The 26,106-nt window shown below is 37.6% G+C and overlaps 1 protein-coding gene across 2 annotated transcripts in view; it reads left to right on the forward strand.

The window, feature by feature from the left end:
- Positions 1-26,106, forward strand: part of LOC136856746 (fatty acyl-CoA reductase 1) — a 324,691-nt gene that overhangs the window by 263,727 nt on the left and 34,858 nt on the right. For both annotated transcript variants that reach the window (XM_068224950.1, XM_068224951.1), the window contains exons 7-8: positions 3,981-4,220; positions 6,036-6,293. In XM_068224950.1, coding sequence (XP_068081051.1) covers positions 3,981-4,220; positions 6,036-6,293 — 498 coding nt within the window. The remainder of the gene's footprint in view (positions 1-3,980; positions 4,221-6,035; positions 6,294-26,106) is intronic.

Genomic DNA, 26,106 nt, shown 5'->3' on the forward strand with positions numbered 1-26,106 from the left:
TAAGGTGAGTTCCGGTAAATATTTTGTTCCAACTGAATCACTGTGTATAAGTGTTAGTAATTCTTGGGTAACCCAAGGTTTTAGGGGAATGTCTTTGGGGGTACTTTCTTTTTTATTGAAATTAAGCTGGTTTCAATTCACGTGCTAATATACTCGATAAATTTCTTCTTCTTCTTGCGTTCCGGCCTTCTAAGGACCACGTTACAATTTCAATTGTTCCTCCTTAGTTGTTCTTTCCTTTTCTTCCAGTATTCTTTCATTGTTTCACTGTGTTTCTTTTTCCTATCTTCAGTCCACTTTGTGCCTGTTTTCTTTTCCTTCCTCCCTTGGAATTCTTCCATTTGTAAGACTTTCTTCCTAAAAATCTTTCTTCTCGATAAATTTATTATAAGTGTTTATGTCCATTTCCTCACATTTAAATTTATTTGGTAGGATACCGGTATACTGATTTAATTTGTTGTAATTTACAAATTGCTTGCCACTATCTTTGATTATTGGTACTTCTGGAACTGATTTTTCACAAGAAATTTCACATACCAGTAGGTAGTGATCGCTTAAGTTATTTGCTATATTGAATACATGACATTTTTTTACTATTATTTGTGACTAGTATGTGATCAATTAATGTGAATGTTGTTTTCGTTACTCTAGTGGGGTATTTGTTATTACATGTTATATAGCTGTAGCCTGTTATTGAACTGAACTACTGCTTACAAACATAAAACTTGGCAAATTACTTTCCTGTGGATTATAGATGGTAATGATTTCATATCTTAGATTTCCTTTTGTAATCATGGTTTGCCGTAAGCTATGAGATTTATTTATTTCATTTCTGATAGATGGGATTACTGCTGTGCACCGAGTTTAACAACCTGACTGAATATTGGCAGGAAATAGCTGGGGAGTTAGAAAACTTTCTTCTATAGCATGACATTGCACTGGTTCGTATATTCTCTGATACTGCTGGTACATAACACACTGGTTCATCATAATAGTAGTAGTAGTAGTTAGTAGTAGTAGTATGACCTGGTCTAGAATTACAATTTAAGCCTATTCCAAATTATAGAACCACAGTTGACTAAAAAGCTCAAAATTCAACACTGAAAGAGCCATTTCTTAAGAAGAGCTTCTTCCTCTTTACTTTTATTAACTTCTACATTCATTTTAGTTCAAATTAGCAGTGAAGAGGGCGTTTCTCTTCTGGCTTGGAGGAAAAATTTGCCTCCAAGTCAGATAGATTCTTCCGTCACCAGTGTAGTGAATTGAGATTTTCCGACTCATCGGGTACTCCTAGGAAACAGATTAGTAAAAGGGCATAGTTACCCTGGGACTCTCCACTATTCGACCCCCTCCAACCCCCAAAAAGTTAAGAGTGTTCTCGGATCACGGCTGTCTGCAGCCTGGTCGTTCCAGCTCTGGAACTTTGGACTGTTAGATCGGCAGCGTAGTACTGTTCGTTAAAAGTGAGAAAATAGTTGCTTTTTAATTTGATCGAGTAGGTAGCTCACATAAAAGCATTGCTTTTACTCGCGCCATTCCTACTGACGTCATTGTAATGTCCTATTTTCGTTTCAGTTGGGAAAAACACTAAGACAGTCTTTCTGAGGATTTAAACAGGCAGGTGGAGAGTGAGTGTCTGCCATTATAATGAAATTCCTCAACCTGATTGTGACTGATGGTAGGCAAGTGGGCCTGCAATTACAATGAAAATTCCCTAACCCAGTCTTCATATGAGTAAAGACGTTTGGTGATTTCCCCGTCGCTTGTATAGGGCAATGTTAAGAGCTATAAAATTTAATACAGTCTTGCTCACAACGTATACACTACCTAACCTAGAATTCTGTATACAATGTAGAATCCCGTAGCGAAGCACGGGTACATCAGCTAGTCATCATTATAAATATGAATACGGTACTCAACAGTTGAAGAAATCTAAATGAGATTCTATGGTGAACAAAATGTATTACCAAAATTCATATAATAATCTTGACCAGTAACCTAAATGTACTGTCACTATAACCTGCCCATGTCACCCACACTCAAATTACCCCATCGAATGAAACAACACAGAAATATTTTTTGGAGGGGTCAAAATTAAACTTTTCCTTATTTATAATTGCTGCTTATGTTAAGCTACTTACGAAGTTCCTATGCAATTAAGCAGGATAAGAGAAATGAATCAGCATCAAGCTGTAAATACCTAGGTATAAATATAAGGAAAGATCTTCATTGGGGTAATCACATAAATATGATTGTAAATAAAGGTTACAGATCTCTACACATGGTTATGAGAGTATTTAGGGGTTGTAGTAAGGATGTAAAGGAGAGAGCATATTTGTCTCTGGTGAGACATCAACTTGAGTATGGTTCCAGTGTGTTGGGATCCTTACCAGGATTACTTGATTCAGGAACTAGAAAAAATCCAAAGAAAAGCAGCTCGATTTGTTCTGGGCGATTTCCGACAAAAGAGTGGCGTTACAAAAATGTTGCAAAGTTTGGGCTGGGAAGGCTTGGGAGAAAGGAGATGAGCTGCTCGACTAAGTGGTATGTTACAAGCTGTCAGTGGAGAGATGGCGTGGGAGGACATCAGTAGACGAATAAGTTTGGATGGTGTCTTTATAAGTAGGAAAGATCACAATATGAAGATAAAGCTGGAATTCAAGAGGACAAATTGGGGCAAATATTCGTTTATAGGAAGGGGAGTTAGGGATTGGAATAACTTACCAAGGGAGATGTTCAATAAATTTCCAATTTCTTTGCAATCATTTAAGAAAAGGCTAGGAAAACAACAGATAGGGAATCTGCCACCTGGGCGATTGCCCTAAATGCAGATCAGGATTGATTGATTTGATTTGATTTGATTTGATTTGATTTGATTGATTTGATTTGATTTGATTTGATTTGATTTGATTTGATTTGATTGATTGATTGATTGATTGATTGATTGATTGATTGATTGATTGATTGATTGATTGATTGATTGATTGATTGATTGATTGATTGATTGATTGATTGATTGATTGATTGATTGATTGATTGATTGATTGATTGATTGATTGATTGATTGATTGATTGATTGATTGATTGATTGATTGATTGATTGATTGATTGATTGATTGATTGATTGATTGATTGATTGATTGATTGATTGATTGATTGATTGATTGATTGATTGATTGATTGATTGATTGATTGATTGATTGATTGATTGATTGATTGATTGATTGATTGATTGATTGATTGATTGATTGATTGATTGATTGATTGATTGATTGATTGATTGAAAACAATTGCAAAAGGCAAAATGAGAGAAGAAGAAAAAGGTAAATATAGGATGGGGAAGATGGGACAGTTGTGTTAACAAATGTTTCTGTGTTTGTTTATTCAAGTAAACAGGAATGTAGAAATGAGCCGCATCGAAAAGGCTATGTATTCTTGGGTACTATGTCCTGTGATGGAGTATATTTTATCATTATGCTTTTAATGAATATCACAGCTTCATTTCAGGATGGCACTACATTGGGTGACAAATAGTAAATGGGTGATTGGAAGGTGGTTGGTAGAAGTAATTTGAGTGTGGGTGACATGCGCCATTTGTAATGTGAGAGTACATTCAGCTTACTGCTCAAGATGAAGGCTTTGTTTGAGAGGTGCCTGAGGGAGGATAGGATCTCAAGGGTGGGCAGATTCCTAGGCTGCAGAGCATGAGTCTTTGGTATGGTGGAGAATAACTGTCAAAGCAGACATTTATTGATATATCTGTAGAGATAGGCTTGTTTGGTGCTAATAAAAATAAATTAATTAATGCATTTCAAGCATTAAACCATTTTTAAACAGCCAATTTCATGTTACAGGATATTTTCACTGTCAACCTCATGAGTATAGAACCTATCAGTAATGAAAAAAATTTCTTTTGTTGTTGTTTGTATAGAGCTAATTTGTTGAAATTTTCTAAATGATAACTTTTTGTGGTTTTTCAGCTCTAATGGTGTACCTGTGTATAACTGTTCATCCCATGAGATGTTAAACGTCAACATGAGAATGCTAGAGACCAAAGGTTTGAAAATGCTTCAAGAAAGACCAATGAATGATACAATTTTCTATCCATGGATTTGCTCAACCAACAGTTTCCCACTCTTCTTCGTGGGGTTCATTCTCTTCCAGCTTATACCAGCACTGCTGTTTGACACCATACTTACAATGACTGGGAGAAAGAAAATGTAAGAAAATGTTCGTAATTACCATTTACATTACAAGTAGTTACATCACTTAAAATTAAGAATATTTTACCAATAATAATTACTTAAAGCCTTTCTAATCTTGTGTTGTAACCTTGGTTTAGTATAATTAATGAAATAAATTCACTTTTGCATAGGTGATACGTAAAAATCATTTAGCCGTATAAACTTTTAACTACCGTCTGACACACCTGACTCCATGATCTAAACTCACCAGATGTACAAAGATCTGGGGCTCTTTAGAACTGAATGGGAATTCATTCTCCAATAATTTAATGGAATTAGATGCTTAGCAAAGACTGCAAGCCCTTACATAAAATACACTTGTGACCTAGGTAAAGAGGGTAAAGTCTATCTGCAATACCTGAAAATAGAACCACCTGAAAGGTTTATCAATAAAAGAGATGAAGCGATTGATGTTCATAAGGTATGCATGGAGGTCATTGACAGGGAATACAAAGTATGGTGTGAGCTACCACTGAAGGGTATCACTGCAATTCTTTACAAAGAGTATACACCTGCAAATAAATGGATGTGGCACCACAGTGCTCTATCAAGCTCTGAATGGAAAGATATCCTTAAAATGAAGTGCAATGTGGTTGCAGTGTGAGTTGTGCTGAGTGGAAGCCAGGACAGTAGCTGCTGTAAGAACGAAACCCTACCATACATCCTTGGTTTCGTGCCTGATGATGCTTGTTGTTTAAAGGGGCCTAACATCTAAAGTCATCAGCCCTCCTTGGTTTCTGCCCACAAGGTGAAGCCCTATGGAATATTTGTCATTCCACCATCCACCAAATGCTAACTGTCTCTCTTCAGAATGTTGGATTCATTGCCTATAAGGAAGTTACAGGAATTGCTACACAATAAAATACAAGGTGGATCGATATCATAGACTTTAAATCTGGGTCCACTAAAGGATACATTCTGGATCCAACCATTGTAATAGGCATCCAAGTAATGTATTGTTTATTTTTCAGCCTTCCTCCAGATTAATCTTGTTCAGGTGTTTCATAATTTCTATAGCCTCTTGATTTTATTTTTTAAATTCCAGGAAATAGATGGTAAAATCTTGGTTCTGTCAAATGAAATTTTATGTCCTGTTTTCCAGGAATGCTTGACAACAGTTGAAATATCCATGTCTTGATTCTTTAAGTTGGGTAGAAATCAGACGTGTTCAGGTTTGATTCCTGGCTATGCCAGGAATTTTAACCGCCTTTGCTTAATTCCTCTGGCACAGGAGCTGGGTATTTGTGAACATCTTAATAAACATCTTCAGTTACATATAAGACACCATACTACCAACTACCACAGAAACACAAAATAGTGAATATATACCTCCGCATAAGACTGACATCGGTGAGGGCATTTGGCTGTAAATCTGGGCCAGATCCACAGCAATAAATTGAGAAAAGTCCATGAAGAAGAAGGGGAAGAATAAAAATTCTAATTTTTTCTTTCTGGTGAAATTTGTCTTTACACCATCCACCACATGCTAGCTGTCTCTCTTCAGAATGCTGGATACGTTGCCTGTGAGGAAGTAACAGGAATTGCTACACAAGAAAGTACAAGGTGGATCGATATCATAGCATTTAAATCTGGGTCTCCATGTCTTCTTGATATATAAGGTTTCCAAGCAGTTTGTTTCATTTCACATGGTATAATCCCAAAAGACTATTATGTTTTACATTTAAATCTTAATTTTCCTCATATATCCGCAATATTTTGCTCTAACAATGAACAGTAAACTAATTAAAGAAATTTATCTGAAGGCTTTAAGTAGTACTTTTGTATTTTCAGGTTGGTAAAAATTCAGCAGCGTATCTTTAATGCATTTGTAGCTCTGCACTACTTCACAAACCATGAATGGCAGTTCATAAATTCCAATTTTAGAAAACTGGAGAGTGCTGTTTTAGCTAAGGACTATGATGCCTTCAACTATCAATTATCGGATGTTGACGAATACTATCTTTACAAAATGTCAGCTATAGGTGCTCGTCGCTATTTGCTTAAGCAGCCTGATGAAACTCTTCCAAAGGCTATTCAACAATATCGCAGGTAAAAATCCTCTTATAATACACTATCAATTTTAGTTCTTGTATTCTTACTTTCTGTCTAGTAGAATATTCTTTTAAACATTGTGGAAATATTTTATTTACTAAGAAGCTATATATATATATATCAAAAATTAAGTTGCCAGAAGGTAACCATAATTTAGTTTCACCAATTACAAATATTTTTCAGTCATGGGATTACCATAGTTTCATCCCATTTTGATTACAAATACACTATGAATTGAGATAGATATATTTATGATATTGCCTGGACAAATAATAGCCTCCACAGTGCCGAATTACATGCAAAGTATTGCTTGTTGACCTCAGAAGGAAAGACTGAAAGTAGAAAGTTAGGGACCAAGGCAGTGGCCATGCAATATGTGTCACGTAGCTGTCATCTTGCATTGAAGAGATCATGGGTCTGAACACCACTGTTGGTAGTTCTGAAGATTGTTTTCCATGGTTTCCCATTTTCACACCAGGCAAATGCTGGGGCTATATCTTAATTAAGGGCACAGTTGCTTCCTTCCCAGTCCTAGCTCTTTCTTATCCCATCATCGCTATAAGACCTATCTGTGTCAGTACAATATAAAACAGTTTTCTTTTTAAAGTTAGGGGTAGCAGTGTAGTTACTAGAACAGTGGTAAATTCTTAGTATACTAGACATCCTTCAGGAATTGAGTGTATATTCACTATGTGGAAAGTCAAAAGTAATATTTAATTAATTCATTAATTAAGAATTATAAATTGAAGGTTTTTCAGTGATATATTTCTTTCTTTGGTGAATCATTAAATAGATTGAAATGCATTAGAAATATACAGTTATGAATAACTAAAACACTGAACTGGAATGAAATACACGATCCTTGTTAATCCAATATAAAACTAAAACTACGTATTTTCTTTTACTTTTATACCGTACCGTATGTTCAATGTTCTACCATGAAAATCTGCTGACTTATATGTATTCAGTTTCATGTACCCTTTGAAGAAATATTGAATTGAAATCAGGATTTATAACATATGCTGCTAATCATAATTGGTGGCAATGAAGTCTGTCCATCATACAAGTCCTACATTTTGATTTTGCAGTTAATACTTTTTAGAAGAAAAGTTTCAATTAGCATAAGAGCATGAAGGAGGCAGAAACTGAATGGCCACAAAACTTGTTGACAGTGAAAACAAATTTTTTGTGGACAAGAAAGAGCAAATGAAAGTGAAGAACAACATCACAGATCTCTTCAGAGAGGACCATTCAGAATCTGATGATGAAGAAGAATTGGTAAATCCAGAGATTCTCAAGGTTGAACTGGGGAAAACTTTTGGCAAGACAAAATCTGGCAAAGTCATCAGACCAGATGCCACAAGCACAGCTGTTCCACCATGTCCACAACCAGAGTTGGGAAGTCATTGTATAAAACGAATCAAATTATTTTTAACAATTACTTTTTTAGTAATTTTTGTACTGGGTGGTAACATTACACAAATTTTTAAAAAACAAAAATAAACAAGCAAAAGGAAGAGATAAACAAAGTACATACATACAAGGACAATTAAAGGTGATACAAACAGACAGACAACAGAATGTGGAAGGTGCTGGACAACCCTGCCAGGAACGTAAACAGGTGGTACTTGCACTCTTGAATAAAACAAGAAGGTTCCTAAAAATACTGTTTATTAAACATAAAACACTTTAACACATTCATATAAACAAAGAATAAGGAAGAACAACATTGTATCTTACCTGCACATATTCGATTTTGATGTGGAAATTTTGGTCTACCATTAAAATACCTAAATTCATTAAATATATAAATTCTTAAAAGGAACTATTTGACAATGGGTGTGCACACAAGCACTTGGGTTCATGGTCCTGCCCTCAGAACCTGTGTAATGTCCCTACTGATGCAAATTGCATCTGGCTTTAAAAAATTATCATTAAACAAGTATTTTAAATCACAACAAATTAAGGCTAGAGAAAGGTAGATAATTTAACAAAAGGTATTCATTTAAAAGAATATGGAAGCTGCTGGGGTATCGGCAATGCTATATAATGATATTCAGAGCACAACCAGTGCATCTGAGTGTTATGAATGGTGTTGCTCATAGGATCAGTCGTGCTGCAGTAGCACCTTCTGGTCTAGTGAGGAAAGCAATAGCAAACTACCTCATTCCTCATCTTGCTTAGTATGCCTCATTTGGGCTCTGCCATTGGTTTTTGCAATTTCCCTACAACTGCATAGCCTTTGGTGATGCTATTTGAGAATCCAACTAGCCTCTGGGCTGATGACCTAACAGATAGAATTTAAAAGAACATCAAGGGGATTCTGAAAACACCATGGCCCACCGTTACATACACAAATGTGTGCCGTGATGTGGCACCGTCTGTGATTGGACCTGCTGTGGAATTTAAGATTCCATCATACAGTGTAAGGTAGAGTGTTAATCCAAATAGTATCGGTAATGTGTTAGCAACTTGTAGCACTGGTAAAGAACGGTAAGTAAGCCGACAACCTACCAATAAAGTGAAGGAATCAGGTTTAGTAACCCGCTAGCCAAGTTAGCACATGAGTGTAGAGATTCGTCCAAACACATATGGTCATATTAACATTAGGAATAACACCATCCTAACTTACGAACTACCGAAACATCATCACAGAATAGATTTGCATGATTGCTTCACATCGAGCTCAGTGGAGAGGAGACCAGTTCAAACTCACATACTATGACAGGGTATGTAGTTGGTTGAAACATAAAACACAGTACATAATATAGTCTAAGACCCGTAATAAAGTGGAAGTATGGAGAGGAGGGTAGAAGTCCAAAGTGGATTGTGGGTTAAATGTGAAATTATGCACTATGATGTCTATTTTTATGGTCATTTGCTAAAGAGAAAAAAACATTTCCATGCAGGAAGAACTCCAAATTTTAACAACATAACCAAAAATTTACACAAACAAGTGCATACAAGTAAGTCGACTTTTGAATAAGAACTAGTAATTGAATCTTCCAAACCCTGAATATTTATAAAAAATAAAAGTAACTCCCATTGATGCAATATGAGCCAAGAATTTACAAAACAAGATTATACAAGTGAGTAGTCGATACTCATAAAATCTTCCCAACCATGAATATATACAAGAGGGAGATAAATTACTTACACTAATACAGCTTAACAACAAAGGTCAATAACACTAATACAAATGAAAATATGAGATAACCAAAATACAGATACAATACACTCGGAACATCATCCGCAAAGCACAAGTTCAGGTACAAATTTTAATGTTGATTAACATAGTTATTAACATAACATAGTAACATAGTAAATATGTCCAGGGACAATAGTTGCTTCATTAGGAAATTCCATTAAAAGGCACAAGATAGGCTCTCTGTTAAAAAAATTAAAAAAAGGAAATTAAATACCCAATATGAATAATAACAATATCTATCTCTTCTATGAAGAAATTTCAATACATTCACAAACATAATAACACTCGTACAGAATCATTAGGCCAGAACCACAACAACAGCCTCTCTCTCCAACAGGCCCGGGTATTGTCTCCACGGAGAACGGGCGCAAGGTAGAATAAATAGTATTTAACGTTAAGAATTCCATTAATAATATAAGAGAATTTATTGGACTCCAACCGATTCAATACATTACAGGATGTTAACATTTTTAGTTAAACATCGTCAAAATGGAGACATGTTTCGCCCTCCATGTGGGGCATCATCAGTCATATCAAAGCAGCTGAAAATTAAACCAGACGTCTGGTTGGAAATTATGAACATAATATGTAAGAAAGAATACATTAAAAACACGTACAAGGTCCTATCCTAAACGAAATAACAATAGACTAGTTACACATAGTAAAATACGCTAGTGGTTTCTTAATAATAAAATGAGGCCATCATATGCACAGTATAAAAATGAAAGTAATCAAAGTCTATATGATATTGAGTTCGATGGTAGTTCTACGTAGTATATACAAATGTTGGCAAAATAAAACAATTTATAATTACTGTACACTTATTTATAATTGTTAAAATTGATGAGGTAAAACATTCCAATTTGTCTATTTGTAATGTGGCTCCAACCAAAAGAATTCGCCCTAGGATTCATGAGGTAGTCAACTCCGTTGGTCACTCTCTATATGAATGGAGTGCACAGTGCAAGTGAACAGCTTTTGATGATTATAAAATGAGGCTGTGCTAAGACAGAGTTAAAACAACACCGGCTTCAAATGAAGATAGTTAAAAACATCATTAGGTTCTTCCTAGTTGACTAAAGGTTTGCGTATATTTTGTTGTTGAAGTGTGGGAAAGTCAGTTGTTGGTTGAATGGCAACGGTCGAAAATGTTGTGCAGTGCAATCGGTGTTTGAGCTGTCCTACATGTGAGGGAAATCTTGAAAGCTGTTGAGCTGTTACCTAATTGCTAGGAGGTTTGTGGAGCACTGGCTGTCGCTAATGTCCTGCTCCTCGTGTTGTACGTGTGACGTCTTAGAGAAGGAGAGTTGATTTGAGAAGGCGGGGCTGTGGGTATGTGATTGGCGCTTGGGGAGGAGTTGTGTGTATTGGAGGGAGAATAGGGGCGTGATGAGTTGAGCGGCTTAGTGGGGGTGCTTGGAGAGCTTGTTTTGAGGACGTTAACAAGTCTTTTGTCTTTCAGATTTAAACTATTGAGCGAAAATATTGATGTGACATCACAGGCTTCGATGTACCCGGTAAATGAAATGAAAGGGTGTATTGCTTTTAGTGCCAGGAGTGTCCGAGGACAAGTTCAGCTCTTTTGACTTGACGCCCATAGGCGACCTGCATGTTGTGATGAGGATGAAATGATGATGAAGACGACACGTACATTCAGCCCCCTGTCAGCTAGTTAAAATTCCCGACCCTGGCGGGAATCGAGCCCCGGACCCCTGTGACCAAAGGCCAGCACGCTAACCATTTAGCCATGGAGCTGGACTATGCATCTGGTGAAATAGTGTTGGCTGAGTGATGGTTGAGTGAAGAGGTAGAGGAGGCTTGAAGAAAAGGTGGGCAGATGATGGAATAATTCATGACTGGTGAGTAATGTCCATTTCAGCAGTGTGTTATCAGAGTGATCAAAGGTTAAATTTGGAAATCAAATTCATAGTTTACATTGTAGGTATCAAAACCCTAAGTTTGGAATTTAAGCTTCCATTATACAGTGGGCCAGTCCTATTCTAAAAGAAACAGGCAAACAAAGAAAAATACGATGACATGAATTTTACATTACAAATTATATGGGAAGGTTGAATGCTCCCAAAATAAAATAAGTCATAGCACTGAAATGTGCTTTTTGACTAAATCAAATCATTGAAGATGAGAGACTGCCCCATAGAATTCCTGCAAGAGGTACAAGTTAGGACACGTTGAAGAGAATACAAATTATATTATCCCGCAAAATCAGCCCTAACCAGACACTTCCTCCTTGACTGAGAACCAAGATGAGAATGAGGAACTTTAACTTCACATCTAAGATATAAATGCCCCAGTTTGCACGCATCACCCTTCCAGAAAAATGGAACCAATTGACCAATTACATAGAAAATTTCAACCAGAGCAGACCAAGCAGAATCTTACATGAGGGTGAAAAATTCCAACACTCTCTGACACAAAGCAGAATGCTCAAAACAAGGGTTCCTTCTGGCATCAACAAATCATGAGAAATTAAGAGCCAGTCCTTCCATAGGGTTCTTCCCTTCCGCCTTTTACTGCACAGTAACTTCTTAATGCTGCACACGCGTATCTAAATACACTGACTGACAGAGCAAATGCAACACCAAGAAGGAGTAGTCAGAACTTTATGCCAATTGCAGGGTAGACTGACGTCACTGAGGTATGCTCATGATGTGAAATGCGCCGCTGTGCTGCGCACGTAGCGAACGATAAATGGGACACGGCGTTGGCGAATGGCCCACTTCGTACCGTGATTTATCAGCCAACAGTCATTGTAGAACGTGTTGTCGTGTGCCACAGGACACGTGTATAGCTAAGAATGCCAGGCCGCCGTCAACGGAGGTATTTCCAGCAGACAGACGACTTTACGAGGGGTATGGTGATCGGGCTGAGAAGGGCAGGTTGGTCGCTTCGTCAAATCGCAGCCGATACCCATAGGGATGTGTCCACGGTGCAGCGCCTGTGGCGAAGATGGTTGGCGCAGGGACATGTGGCACGTGCGAGGGGTCCAGGCGCAGCCCGAGTGACGAGTGACGTCAGCACGCGAGGATCGGCGCATCCGCCGCCAAGCGGTGGCAGCCCCGCACGCCAGCACGCCACGTCAACCGCCATTCTTCAGCATGTGCAAGACACCCTGGCTGTTCCAATATCGACCAAAACAATTTCCTGTCGATTGGTTGAAGGAGGCCTGCACACCCGGCGTCCGCTCAGAAGACTACCATTGACTCCACAGCATAGACGTGCACGCCTGGCATGGTGCCGGGCTAGAGGGACTTGGATGAGGGAATGGCGGAACGTCGTGTTCTCCGATGAGTCACGCTTCTGTTCTGTCAGTGATAGTCACCGCAGACGAGTGTGGCGTCGGCGTGGAGAAAGGTCAAATCCGGCAGTAACTGTGAAGCGCCCTACCGCTAGACAACGCGGCATCATGGTTTGGGGCGCTATTGCGTATGATTCCACGTCACCTCTAGTGCGTATTCAAGGCACGTGAAATGCCCACCGCTACGTGCAGCATGTGCTGCGGCCGGTGGCACTCCCGTACCTTCAGGGGCTGCCCAATGCTCTGTTTCAGCAGGATAATGCCCGCCCACACACTGCTCGCATCTCCCAACAGGCTCTACGAGGTGTACAGATGCTTCCGTGGCCAGCGTACTCTCCGGATCTCTCACCAATCGAACACGTGTGGGATCTCATTGGAAGCCGTTTGCAAACTCTGCCCCAGCCTCGTACGGACGACCAACTGTGGCAAATAGTTGACAGAGAATGGAGAACCATCCCTCAGGACACCATCCGCACTCTTATTGACTCTGTACCTCGACGTGTTTCTGCGTGCATCGCCGTTCGCTGTGGTCCTACATCCTACTGAGTCGATGCCGTGCGCATTGTGTAACCTGCATATCGGTTTGAAATAAACATCAATTATTCGTCCGTGCCGTCTCTGTTTTTTCCCCAACTTTCATCCCTTTCGAACCACTCCTTCTTGGTGTTGCATTTGTTCTGTCAGTCAGTGTATATTATTTTATTTTATTTTAATAATGAAGTTACCCACTTTATAAATGGCACAATTTTTACTTGAATTTACTTTGCAAAATAAAATCATAACCATTACATTCTAGTCATCGATATACATCCCACCGAATGTTTGGCAAATTAGGAGCCCTAGAACTTGCAAGGCTTCGTACCAAGGACGTAAAGCCAAGGATACTACTCGCATTAGTTCATTTACTTGAGATTCTTGTAGTTACTGAATGAGATTTAGATAATTGTGAATGGAACCAGAATAAACTTGTGATGATGAAGGGGTTAGGAATTAGCATCCCCCTATTTGGATAACAATTTTCCTGAAAATAATAAAACATATATGTGAAAAGCAAACTTTGCTTGGAAATGATCATTTTGAAAGTGTGTTTAGACTCTTTTAGTGTTGATAGCCACTTAATGTTTCTATTCTCAAAAAGACAAGATGAAATAATGTTTTCTCCTTGCAAACTTTAGTATCATTCCAGCCCCATGTGAAATTGCCAGTGATTTCCTAAAGACTCACGTTGTGTGAAGTAATTGTAATTTTTACTTTTCACTTGTTAAAAAAATTAGTAATTGTAACTGAATAAAATATTTCTCAGGTAACAGTAATTCAGCCCTGTTATTTTAATTTTGAACTTTTCCCATCACTATCTACAAGACAGAAAATATTCTTCTTGACTGGGTGAAATCCACCCACATCAGACTGCCAATGTAACTAGATTCTAAATGATATAGTGATTGCAGGCTGGTAGGTTTAATAAGCTATGGTCTGTAAGACGTTGTATAAAATTTAAAAAAGAAATTCTACATTCTCGATTATGAGGAAAAACATCAGTAAACTCAGTTTCAATTGATAAACAGTTTTGGTGCTTCGTTCAATGTTTAGTTAAAAATATCTTGACCAAGAGTAGATAACTTGTTTTATTGATTAAGAATAAGCATTTATCTACATTAAAAAAGATACCCTTACAATTAGCTGAAGTATGTTAAGCTCAGTAGGAAAGATGTTAACATCATTAAGAAGCTGTACTAGAACAGACAGCTTACATCAAAATTGGAGACCACATTACTAAAGAGATCAAGATACAAAAAGGTGTGAGGCAATGATGTATTATTTCAACAATGGTTCCATACAGGGTTCTAGAAAGCCTACAATAACAGCTGAGAGGATTTGTCGCACTGACCATCTTCAGGCTGAGCAGCGGTCGATTGCTAAACCAAGGCCTGTCAGGGCTGTAGTGCCAAGGGGTTTATTTGGTTTGTTTCATACAGGGTGTATGATCCCTGATGTTAGGTTAGGAAATGTTTGTAAATAACAATCTCTAGATTTTAGGTTAGGAAAGTAGGGAAAAATATGTGAGTTTGTTAAATTAAAATGTAAGAACATAGTATTATAATAAGGACTTGTAGTTAGGGGAGAAGAGGCAGGTCCACATTTGACCCAATATTTACATTGCATTAAATGATGGAAAGGTATTGGGAATATGGGAAGGACATGGTAGTAACGTTGAAAAGGCATATGACAGTGTCCCAAGGAATTTGGTATGGAAAGCATTGACAGAGGCACAGATTGGGAATGAAACAATGCAGATGGTAATAGCATTGTATCAAAATTGCAAAAGCTGTGTTAGAGTTGAGACAGGCTTAAGACAGGGAAGTGTATTGTCTCCCTTACTCTTCATTATCATCAAAGATAAAATTCTACATAATATAAAGGAGAAATGATGGGCAAGCAAGTAAAGTCTATGCTCATTGCTGATGACAATGTAATTTAAGGAGATAATGAAGAGGAAGTACAGGCACGAGTTGATTTATGGAATGAGCAGATAAGAGTTTTTGGAATGAAGATTAGTACTGTGAAAAGTACGGTAAGACGTTGATCATGACAAGAGGTAACAGAAAATCCAGGTGAGTGATAAAAATAGGAAATGAACCTCTTGAAGTAGTTAAATATTTTAAATACTTGGGCAGCGTGATATCACAAGATGGAAATTTGGATGGAGAAATTGATTTAAGAATACAGCAGTCTGTAAGTTGCTACCAGTATGTGAGAGACATTGTATGGAACAAAAATGTGCCAATGAAGTGCAAGAAGGTTTTATACTCGTCCTATTATAAACCTATACTGACCTATGCTTCGGCAGCCTGAACATTAACTAAGCGGAACCAAAGTAAGATGCAAGCAGCTGAAATGATGTTCTTGAGGAGTGTACAGGGAAAGACAAGACGAGATAGAATACAAAGTGAGGAAATAAGGAGAAGCGTGGAAGTGTGTAAACTTCAAGAAGAGATTGATATGGCAAAGCTAAAATGGTCTGGATACATGATGAGAATGCCAGGAGAGAGAATACCAAAGAGAACATCCATGGATACAGAGACTGGAAAGAGGTCTAGGGGACGTCCTAGAATGAGATGGAGGAGCTGTGTTCTGGACTGTATTGCAAATAGAGGAGTTGATAGAAATAAAGTACTAGAAGAGGAAATGGTTGAAAGATCGAGTAAGGTGGAGGGCTTTGGTACACTACCCTACCCAGAGAGAATCTGGAAAAGGGAATGGATGAAGAAGAAGAAGAAGAAGAAGAAGAAGAAGAAGAAGAGGAGTTGTGAGGATATTTAACATGTATATCCTTATATTTGTATAACTTTTTTAATGTGTAAGTTATAACTTTCATCGAAAGGGGAGTAGCAGCCTTTTAAAAGTTGCAAATTGGCAGTCTAGATGATTGACTGATATAGCCTTGTAATAATACTCAACATGGCTTAGCTGTGTTGATACTGCTACACGACTGAAAGCAACGGGAGACTACAGCCATACCCAACTCCTGACGACATGCAACACTCCCTATATGAATGATGTACTGATGATGGCTTCTTTCCCGAGGTAAAATAGTCCCTCATTCGGATCTCCAGGTGGCGACTACACAGGAAAGGGGTGATCATCAGGAAGATGGATAATGACATTCTGCGAATTGAAGTGTGGAATGTTAGAAGTTTGAAACATTGTGGTAGGTTAGAGAATGTGAAAAGGCAGATAGATAGACTAAAGTTAGATGCAGTTGGTATAAGTGAAGTATGTTAGCAGGGAAAGCAAGATTTTTGGTCAGGTGACTACAGAATTATCAACACAGAATCAAACAGGGGAAATGCAGAAATTGTTTTAATAATGAATAGGAAATGAGGGCAGTGGGTAAGCTACTTCGAGCAGCCTACTGAAAGGATGATTGTTGCCACGATAGACACCAAACCAATGCGCACAACAACAGTGCAGGTCTATATGCCTACTAGTTCAGTGGATGATGAAGAAATCAAAATAATATATGAAGAGATAGAAGATTTAATACAATATGTAAAAGGTGATGAGAATCTAATTGTGATGGGAGAATGGAATGCAGTAGTAGGCCAAGGAAGAGAAGGTAATACAATGGGAGAATTTGGATTGGGACAAAGGAATGAAAGAGGAAGTCGGCTGGTTGAATTCTGCACTGATCATAATAATTTAGTCTTTACTAATACTTGGCTCAAACACCACAAATGATGCCTGTATATATGGATGAGGCCTGGAAACACTGGAAGGTATCAAATAGACCTCATTATGATTAATCAGAGATTCAGAAACCAGGTGCTGGATTGCAAAACTTTCCCAGGAGCAGACGTGGACTCTGACCACAACTTGATGGTCATGAAATACCATCTGAAGTTGAAGAAATTTAAGAAAGAAAGGAATTCAAGGAATTGGGATCTACACAAGTTGAAAGAAAAGAGTGTAAGGGATAGTTTCAAGGAACATGTTACACAAGGAAAAAATTAAAAGTCTGAAGGAAGCACAATAGAGGAAGTATGGACAGTCATGAAAAATGAGGTCAGTACAGCTGCTGAAGAAATGTTAGGATGAAAGGAAAGATCATCTAAGAATCAATGGATAACTCAGGAGATACTAGACCTTATTGATGAGGAAAGATCAACTAAGAATCAGTGGATAACTCAGGAGATACTAGACCTTATTGATGAATGATGGAAATACAAGGATGCAGGAAATGAAGAGGGCAGAAAAGAATACAGGTGATTAAAGAATGAAGTGGATAAAAAGTGCAAGATAGCTAAGGAAGAATGGCTGAAGGAGAAGTGCAAGGATATTGAAGGTCCTAGGAAAGGTAGATACTGCATAAAAGGAAATCAAGGAGACCTTTGGGGAAAGAAAATCTAGGTGTATGAATATTAAGAACTCAGATGGAAAACCGCTTCTAGGGAAAGAAGACAAAGCAGAATGATGGCAGAAACATATCCAACAGTTGTATCAGGGTAAAGACGTAGATCATATAATTCTTAAACAAGAAGAGGCTGATGATATTGATGAAATGGGAGAACCAGTTTTGAGGTCAGAATTCGACAGAGATGTGACAGACCTGAATAGGAACAAGGCACCTGGAATTGACGATATTCCCTCTGATTTTTGACTGCCTTATGAGAAACCAGCAGGGCGAGGTTATTCCATTTAGTGTGTAAGATGTATGAGACAGGAAAAGTGCCATCCGATTTTCAGCAGACAGTTGTTATACCTATTCCTAAGAAAGCCGGTGCCGACAAGTGTGAAAATGACTGCAACATTAGTTTAGTATCTCATGCCTGCAAAATTTGAACATGTATTATTTACAGAAGAGTGGAAAGACAAGTTGAAGCTGAGTTAGGAGAAGATCAGTTTGGCTTCAGAAGAAATATAGGAACACGTGAAGCAGTCCTAACTTATGTCTAATCTTAGAGGATCAAATTAAGAAAGACAAGCCCACGTACATGGCATTTGTAGATCTAGAAAAGGCATTCAATGATGTTGATTGGATCAAGCTATTTGAGATTCTGAAAGTGATCGAAATCAGATACCAAGAAGGGAGAATTATTTACAATCTATATAAAAATCAGTCTGCAATGATAAGAATCAAGGACTTTGAAAAGCAACAACAATCCAGAAAGGAGTGAGGCAAGGCTGCAGTTTGTCCCCCTCCTTTTTAACATTTATATAGAACAGGCAGTAAAAGAAATCAAAGAGGAATTTGGAAAGGGAATTCAAGGAGAGGGAATCAAAACCATGAGGTTTGCCGATGATATTGTTATTTTGTCTGAGAGTGCAGAAGATCTCAAGAAGTTGCTGCATGATATTGATAGTCTTGGGTAAGGAGTGTACAAGATGAAAATAAATAAGTCCAAAACAAAAGTAATGGAGTGCAGGTAATATCAGATTAGGAAATGTACTTCATAGTCTTAAAAGAAGTAGATGAATATTATTACTTGGCTAGTAAAATAACTAATGATGGCAGAAGTTAGGAAGACATGAAATGTACACTAGCTAAAGCAAAATCAAATTGGTGAGAGGAGATTAATTTGGCTAAATTTGACAAGAAGAATAGATAGAATGATAGGACATATCTTAAGACATCCAGGAATTATTCAGTGGGTTTTTGAGGGAAGTGTAGGTGGTAAGAACTGTATGAATATGGTATGAATATGCAAGTAGATTAGAGCAGGTGCAAGTTGCAGTCTTTACGTAGAAATGAAAAAGTTAGCGCAGGATAGGCTGGCATGGAGAGCTGCAACAAACCAGTCTATGGACTGATGCAATGATTAATTTGGGTAAGAGTCTGTACACATGACCAAGCAGTAAAGATTGTGCAACATGCTAAAACAGTGACTATATCAGTAAAGATGGTTGAAAGTGTTGCAACAAGTGGCTTGGAAATCTGGGATACAGCTGGAATGTGTAGGAACAACATTATTATTCATGAATGTGGAACACCGGGTGAGTTGGCCATGCGGTTAGGGGTGCACAGCTGTGAGCTTGCATCCGGGAGATAGTGGGTTCGAACCCCACTGTCGGCAGCTCTGAAGATGGTTTTCCGTGGTTTCCCATTTTCACACTAGGCAAATGCTGGGGCTGTACCTTAATTAAGACCATGGCCGCTTCCTTCCCAGTCCTAGCCCTTCCCTATCTCATCGTCGCCATAAGACGTATCTGTGTCGGTGTGACGAAAAGCAACTAGCAAAAATGAATGTGGATGAACACTAGAGATCACTAATTTACATATCAGCCACTCGGTAACCAATCTGATAGCTCAGATTCTGAACGAGGTGGCACTGACTGAGTGACATTTGAAGATGTTTCAGTTGTAGTGTTGCTACCAGTTGAATTTTGGTAAATGCTACGCCATGTGGAGTAAGCCTACATATATGCGTACGCACGTGCGATGAGTTGACTATTATTTATGGATTGATTACTGTACATATCTATTCCAGAGTGAGTAGTGTTGAAGAGTCATCACTTTACCATTACGGAGCAGACTACAAAGGCATTATGGAGTCATTATGAGTGTTTACAAGGTTATGACAAGTCGTTCCCAGTGTGTATTCTGTGGAAGATGCTACATAGTGTTGATTTGTCAGTCATACCCTGATTTATTCCTCTCCGAGATAATGCACAGTGTGTGAGATGGTTTATATATGTAATCTGGAGGTAATGTTGTGGTGTGCACAAAACTGATTTTGGCTTGATGAAACCGTAGGCCAAGTGCTTATTACTTGTTCATTCTTTGACTTATATGACATGGTTGTCATTATTTACTAATTCCACAGTAGCCTCCTTATATCGTGAAGGTGTATGGCTTAATTAAAAGAGTATAGTGAGGTGAGTGGGATTGTATTTTGTACAGTTATAACATGTGGTAAAATGATTCCACAGTGATGGTGCTATGTTGTTCGTGTAAATAAGATTAAGAATGGGCAGTCGTGTTACTCATATGAAATCATCAATCTGAAGCATGACCTCAGAAATATGTATGTTTGTAGATAGTAGATTTTATGGATTTTATTGTTGTAAGCAGCAAAATGAGTTGGTCTTATCACATGATGATTATTGTTAGTGTTTTGTTTAATTTTATTTTGGGAGTAAAATCTAGTGGTGAAACTTATAGTATCTTTTATTGGTGGAGTAAGGAGAAACCTGGTATGCAAACCCAAATTTATTGTCAGGGTTAAATAGTAGCAGCTATAAAGTAATGAAGCAAGTTTGGAGCCTCGTCAGCCTGATGACGGTCACCTTGGGAGGAGGAGTTCCTTCATTCTCTACAGAGTTAATTATTCTTATAAATCTTTTGGAGGTGGCGCTGAATTACATCATTTGTATTTTGTTGTAGTTACCATTTATCAATCCCTAATTCCTCTTCCTATAGACAAATATTTCCCCCAGTTTGACCTCTTGAATTCTTGAAGGGCATGTAAGACCACTCTCCTTCACAGGCCCTTGCTGGACAAAGGCCTTGATGTCTCCCCGTCTCCGGCGGTGTGTTGGCCTGCACATGCTGATAGTTTGTTATGCCTGCAGGTCCTCTCACTACGACCAAACTAACGCTCTCCTCACAAGCGCGCTTCCTTTCATCACCTTAGATCCTTCCTACTCCATTCAAGCTTATTCATTTACTAATGTCATTCCATACCATCTCCCTGCTGAGAGCTCAGAACATACCCCTTAGTCAAGAACTTTGTCTCCTTACTTCCAAGTCCAAAGTTTGCAATATTTTTGTAATATTACTCATTTGACCAAAATCACCCAGACCAAACCATGATTCTTTGCATTGGATTTCCAGCTCTTGAATCAAGTAATCTTGATGAAGGTCCCATACACTGGAAACATACATACTCTAATTGGGGTCTTACCAGTGACTTACTGTATATGACCTCCCCTTTACATCCTTAGTGCAACCCCAAAAAACCCTCATAACCAAATGATGAGATCTGTAACCTTTATTTACAACCTCGTTAGTGTGATTATCCCAATTAAATACTTTCTTCATACTATTAACAGCTAGATATAGTGATTGAAGGAGATTACTAGGAAACTGATTTTAGAGAAAAAAGTCTGCTTATGATAACATGATGGCAAACATAATTGGCAGCCATATGAATTTTAGGGAGCAATGGAAGGATAGATGGATACTTCAAGGCAGAAATACGTCCCAGGAATAACATTCCAGGCATCATTAACGAACAAGGGCAGTGTATATGTGAGAAGTTACAGAAGGCAGAAGTAATCAGCCAGCAGTATGTAAAAGTAGTTGGATATAAGGATAATGTCAAGACAGAGGGGGCAACTAAAACTGGTGAATTATTGAAATTTACCTATGATAAAGACATTTACAAAAAGATACAATGTTCAAAAGCCAGGAATGCAGCTGGGGTTGATAAGATTTCTGGGAATATGTTAAAGGCTATGGGTTGGGATATATTATCATATCCAAAATACTAATTTTATTACTGTTTGCACGAAGGAGTGACATGAAATGAATGGAGAGTTGTCCCAGTGTAAAAGGGAAAGAGTGGTGATAATAGTAGCCCCAGTGTACAAGGAAAAGGGTGATAACCATAAAGCAGATAATTACAGGCCAGTCAGCTTGACATCTATTGTTTGTAAGACGTTTGCAAAATTACTAACTGGTTTGATAGAAGACAGCTCAGGTTTAGGAAAGTTATTCCAGTGAGGCTCAGCTTGTATGATTCCAGCAAGATATAGCAGATATTCAGGAAGTCACATGGACTGTATCGCTATTAGACTATCCACAGCTTTTAAATATGGTAGACAATGGGAGATTAGTGATGAAAATGAGGGTAACTTAACCAGACAAAAGAGTGGTCGAATGGGTGGCTGCATTTCTCAAAAACAGATCTTAGAATTAGAGTAAGTGAAGAGTTTTCTGATCCTGTAATGATTAAGGTGGGGGATCCCACAGGGCAGCATTATTGGACCTTTGTTTTTTATATGTGTAAATGATATGAGTAAAAGATGGAATCACAGATAAAGCTATTTGCAGATGATATTATACTGTACAGAGTAATAAATGTTACAGAATTGTGAGCGACTACAAAAGACCTAGACAATGTCGTGAGATGGACAGCGGACAAGGGTGTGATGGTGAACAAAATGAAAAGTCAGGTTTTAAGTTTCACCAGGAGGAAAAGTTCTCTCAGTTTTAATTACTGTGTTGATGGGGTGATAGTACATCATGGGGATCACTGTAAGTATCTAGGTGTTCATATAAGAAATGATCTTCGTTGGGGTAATCACATAAATGAGGTTATAAAGAAAGATTACTGTTCTCTTCACATGGTTATATATAATTGGCAGAATATGAATTTTTGGGAGCAATGGAAGGATATGTATGTATACCATAAGGCAGAAACAGGTTCCAGGAAGGACATTCCAAGGATCGTTAATGAACAAGGGGAGTGTATATGTGATAACTTACAGAAGGAAGAAGTATTTAGTCAGCAGTATATAAGGGTAGTTGGGTATAAGGATAATGTCCAGATAGAGGAGGTGACTAATTCTGGAAAATTAGTGAAATTTACCTATGATGATAAAGATATTTAAAAAAGGTACATAAGTTGAAAGCTAGAAAAGCAGCTGGGATTGATAAGATTTCAGGGGATATATTAAAGGCTATGGGTTGGGGTATAGTGCCATATCTGAAATACTTATTTGATTACTATTTGCATGAAGGCATGATACCAAATGAATGGAGAGTTGCAACAGTAGCCCCAGTGTACAACAGATAAACAAAAGCAGTCAGTTTGGCATGCATTGTTTGTAAGCTCTGGGAAAGCATTCTTTCCAATTATATTTGTGCTTCAAAATAAAACAAAAGGTAACAAATAAGCAAGGAAAAGCTAATAAACAAAATACACAAATAAAAGAACCACTAAAGGTAAGTAAAGAAAAACAGATAACAGGACTTCAAATCAAATCAAAATCACTTTATTTGCAAATGAGGTGTCAACCTCGGTGGCAAATGGTACACAAAAATACATTATTATCAAGCACTAAATTTTAAATTAACAAAAGAAAAGGACATTTTCTGTTATACAGTATTATACAATTAACACTAACAAATTTTTCTATTAAACGCACAGCTTTTCCTTAATAAATTTACATTATTATTTTAAAAATTCTACTCATAATGTCTTCTGTACTTACAAACATAAACAACTCATATGTACAGTATGTGGAATAACTTCTGATAATACTATACAACTGCTATAAGATTAAAATTTACGTTGATTTTTTTTAAAATGCATTTGGGCTCCTAACATTCATAACTACCTGCTGCGTTTTAACGAGAGCCCCCTGTGCCACTGCTTCTCAGAGTTCCTGAAGGGCATTCACAGCTACCATAGCAGTTCCAGGGCACTCAAAATCCCCACTGTACTTCGCCCCTACAGGCAGTCCTCTACTTCGGTTGTCCAATCTCCATGACCAGGGGATGGAATTAATTTATGCACAAAAATTCTTTATTTACAATAACCTGCATAGGTCAAATGCCCTCTTAACATTTCATTTATTTTCTCTGTTGCTGTTTATTCTTTTCTTGAATATCTGTTCATATTTTGAAAAAAGGATCAAACACTTCCCCTGGCAAACTGTTCCACTCCTTCACACCCTTCCCAATGAACAAAAATTTACCTCAATCACTTCTGATGAAGTCCCTTCTAATTTTATACTTGTGGTCAGCCCTGCCGATGTAATTATTTTCCAACTGAAGCCTCTCTTGGATTTTTGCGATGGGAGGTTCTATATAATCCTACAAGTGTAGTTTTCTCCCTTCTCTTACTTTTTCCCACCCAAGTTTCTCTAATAGTTCTGATATACTACTTTTTCTGCTGAAATCCCCTGTTACAAATCTTGCTGCTTTTCTCTGCATGCCATCTATTTCCTTTATTAGGTATTACTGGTGAGGATCCCAAACAATGTTTGCATATTCCAATAATGGACGAATCATACTTAAGTAACTTTTCTCTTTTAATTCTTTGTTGCATCCTTTAAGTAGCCTCATTGTCACATGTAACGATCTGTATGCTTTCCCAACAATGTCATCAACATGACCCTTCCAGCGCAAATTACTTTCAAATCTCACACCTAAATATTTGCACTTGCCATCTTTTGGGACAATTACCTCATCCGAAGTATAATTAAATTCAGATTTTAAGCTCCTGTTTGTAAATGTTGTAAGAGTTGATTTGCCTCCATTAACCTTCATATTATTCTTTTCAACCCATTGCTGGATACTGTCACGGTCCCTTTGTAATTCTAAACAATCCTCAATGTTATTTATATCCCTATAAACAACCGTCATCTGCATGCAATCTTATTTTTGATGTCATATTGTTCCCTAAATTGTTTGTGTATATTAAGAAAAGTAATGGACAGATTATACTGCCCTGTCCAGTTCCCTTCCAAACTTTCTCTTCCTGTGATACATAGTTTCCTACTTTGACTTTCTGAACTCTTGAATTTAGAAATGTTTTTTATCCAACGTATAACCCTTATCTCTAATCCTATTCCCTCCAATTTTTTAAATAATGCTTTGGAAAGGTCTATGGCTATGCAATCCAACTAGCGTCCTGAATCCAACTGATCTGGTAAGTCCTTCTGAAATCCCACCAGTTGTCCCTAACAAGAACATTTCTTTCTAAATCCACACTGGCTCCTCATGAACCACTTTTTATCTTCACATACCCCTGTGATGTACTTTGCTATTAAATCACCAGTATTTTACAAACTACACTGGTCAGGCTGACTAGTCTGGAGTTCTCAGGTTTCATTTCATCAACATTTCCATTATAATTTGGTATTATATATTCCTTCCATTCCTTTGGTATTACACTAGTCTATTATTTACTGTCAAAGAGAAATATATATACATAAAATAACTTGTCCTGACTGTTCGTACCACTGCCTCCTTGATTCACACCAGTTCGCAATATTGGAAGAGTTAACAGTCGATTAGTTAACATTTCACAAGAAAAGTTTGATGAAACGCAAGAAACCTAACAAGATGTTAAATTTTTAACTCCGTATTAACTAACTACTTGTTAGTATATATTTAACATGTATTGATGAAACCGGGCCTATGTGTGACAAATTCTTACATGCATTCATACAATACAAGAGGTATCAATAAAATCCACATTGAATTAATTAACTCAACTAAATATGGCAACAAATCTGTATGGTATTACTCAGTACATGTGTATAATTCACTTCCTGAACATATTCGACAGGCTGCTTCATTTACTGTATTTAAGTAGAAACTTGTAAAATATTTACATAATATGCTATGAACATCTGAGATATCTTGACTGTGTAATATGTAGGCCTATACGTTAAATGTATCGTACCTCTATAATGAGTTTAACTCACTTTACGTTTATTCTCATGTAAAACATTTAAGATTCTATGTTATCTCCTAATTCTGCTACATGTATATCAGATATGTATTGCACCAGTATGAGCCGTGGCTCAGGTGCCCTTTACGAAATAAATTAAAATTAAAACAACTTGCCGTAATCTATTAGAAAACGAGTCCGCGAATTTTGGCGGATTTTCGCAGAAAACGAGTCAGATCGCGAATTTTGGCGGATTATATATCTAAAACAATAAGCATTCAATTATAAATTTCAGTATAATACCGTAGCGAAGCACGGGTATCTTGCTAGTCTAAAGTAACTTGTCCTGACTAACTGACTGACTGACTGACTGATTCATCA

This window comes from Anabrus simplex, chromosome 1 (genome assembly GCF_040414725.1).
Source record: "Anabrus simplex isolate iqAnaSimp1 chromosome 1, ASM4041472v1, whole genome shotgun sequence".
Taxonomy (NCBI): Eukaryota; Metazoa; Arthropoda; class Insecta; order Orthoptera; family Tettigoniidae; genus Anabrus; species Anabrus simplex.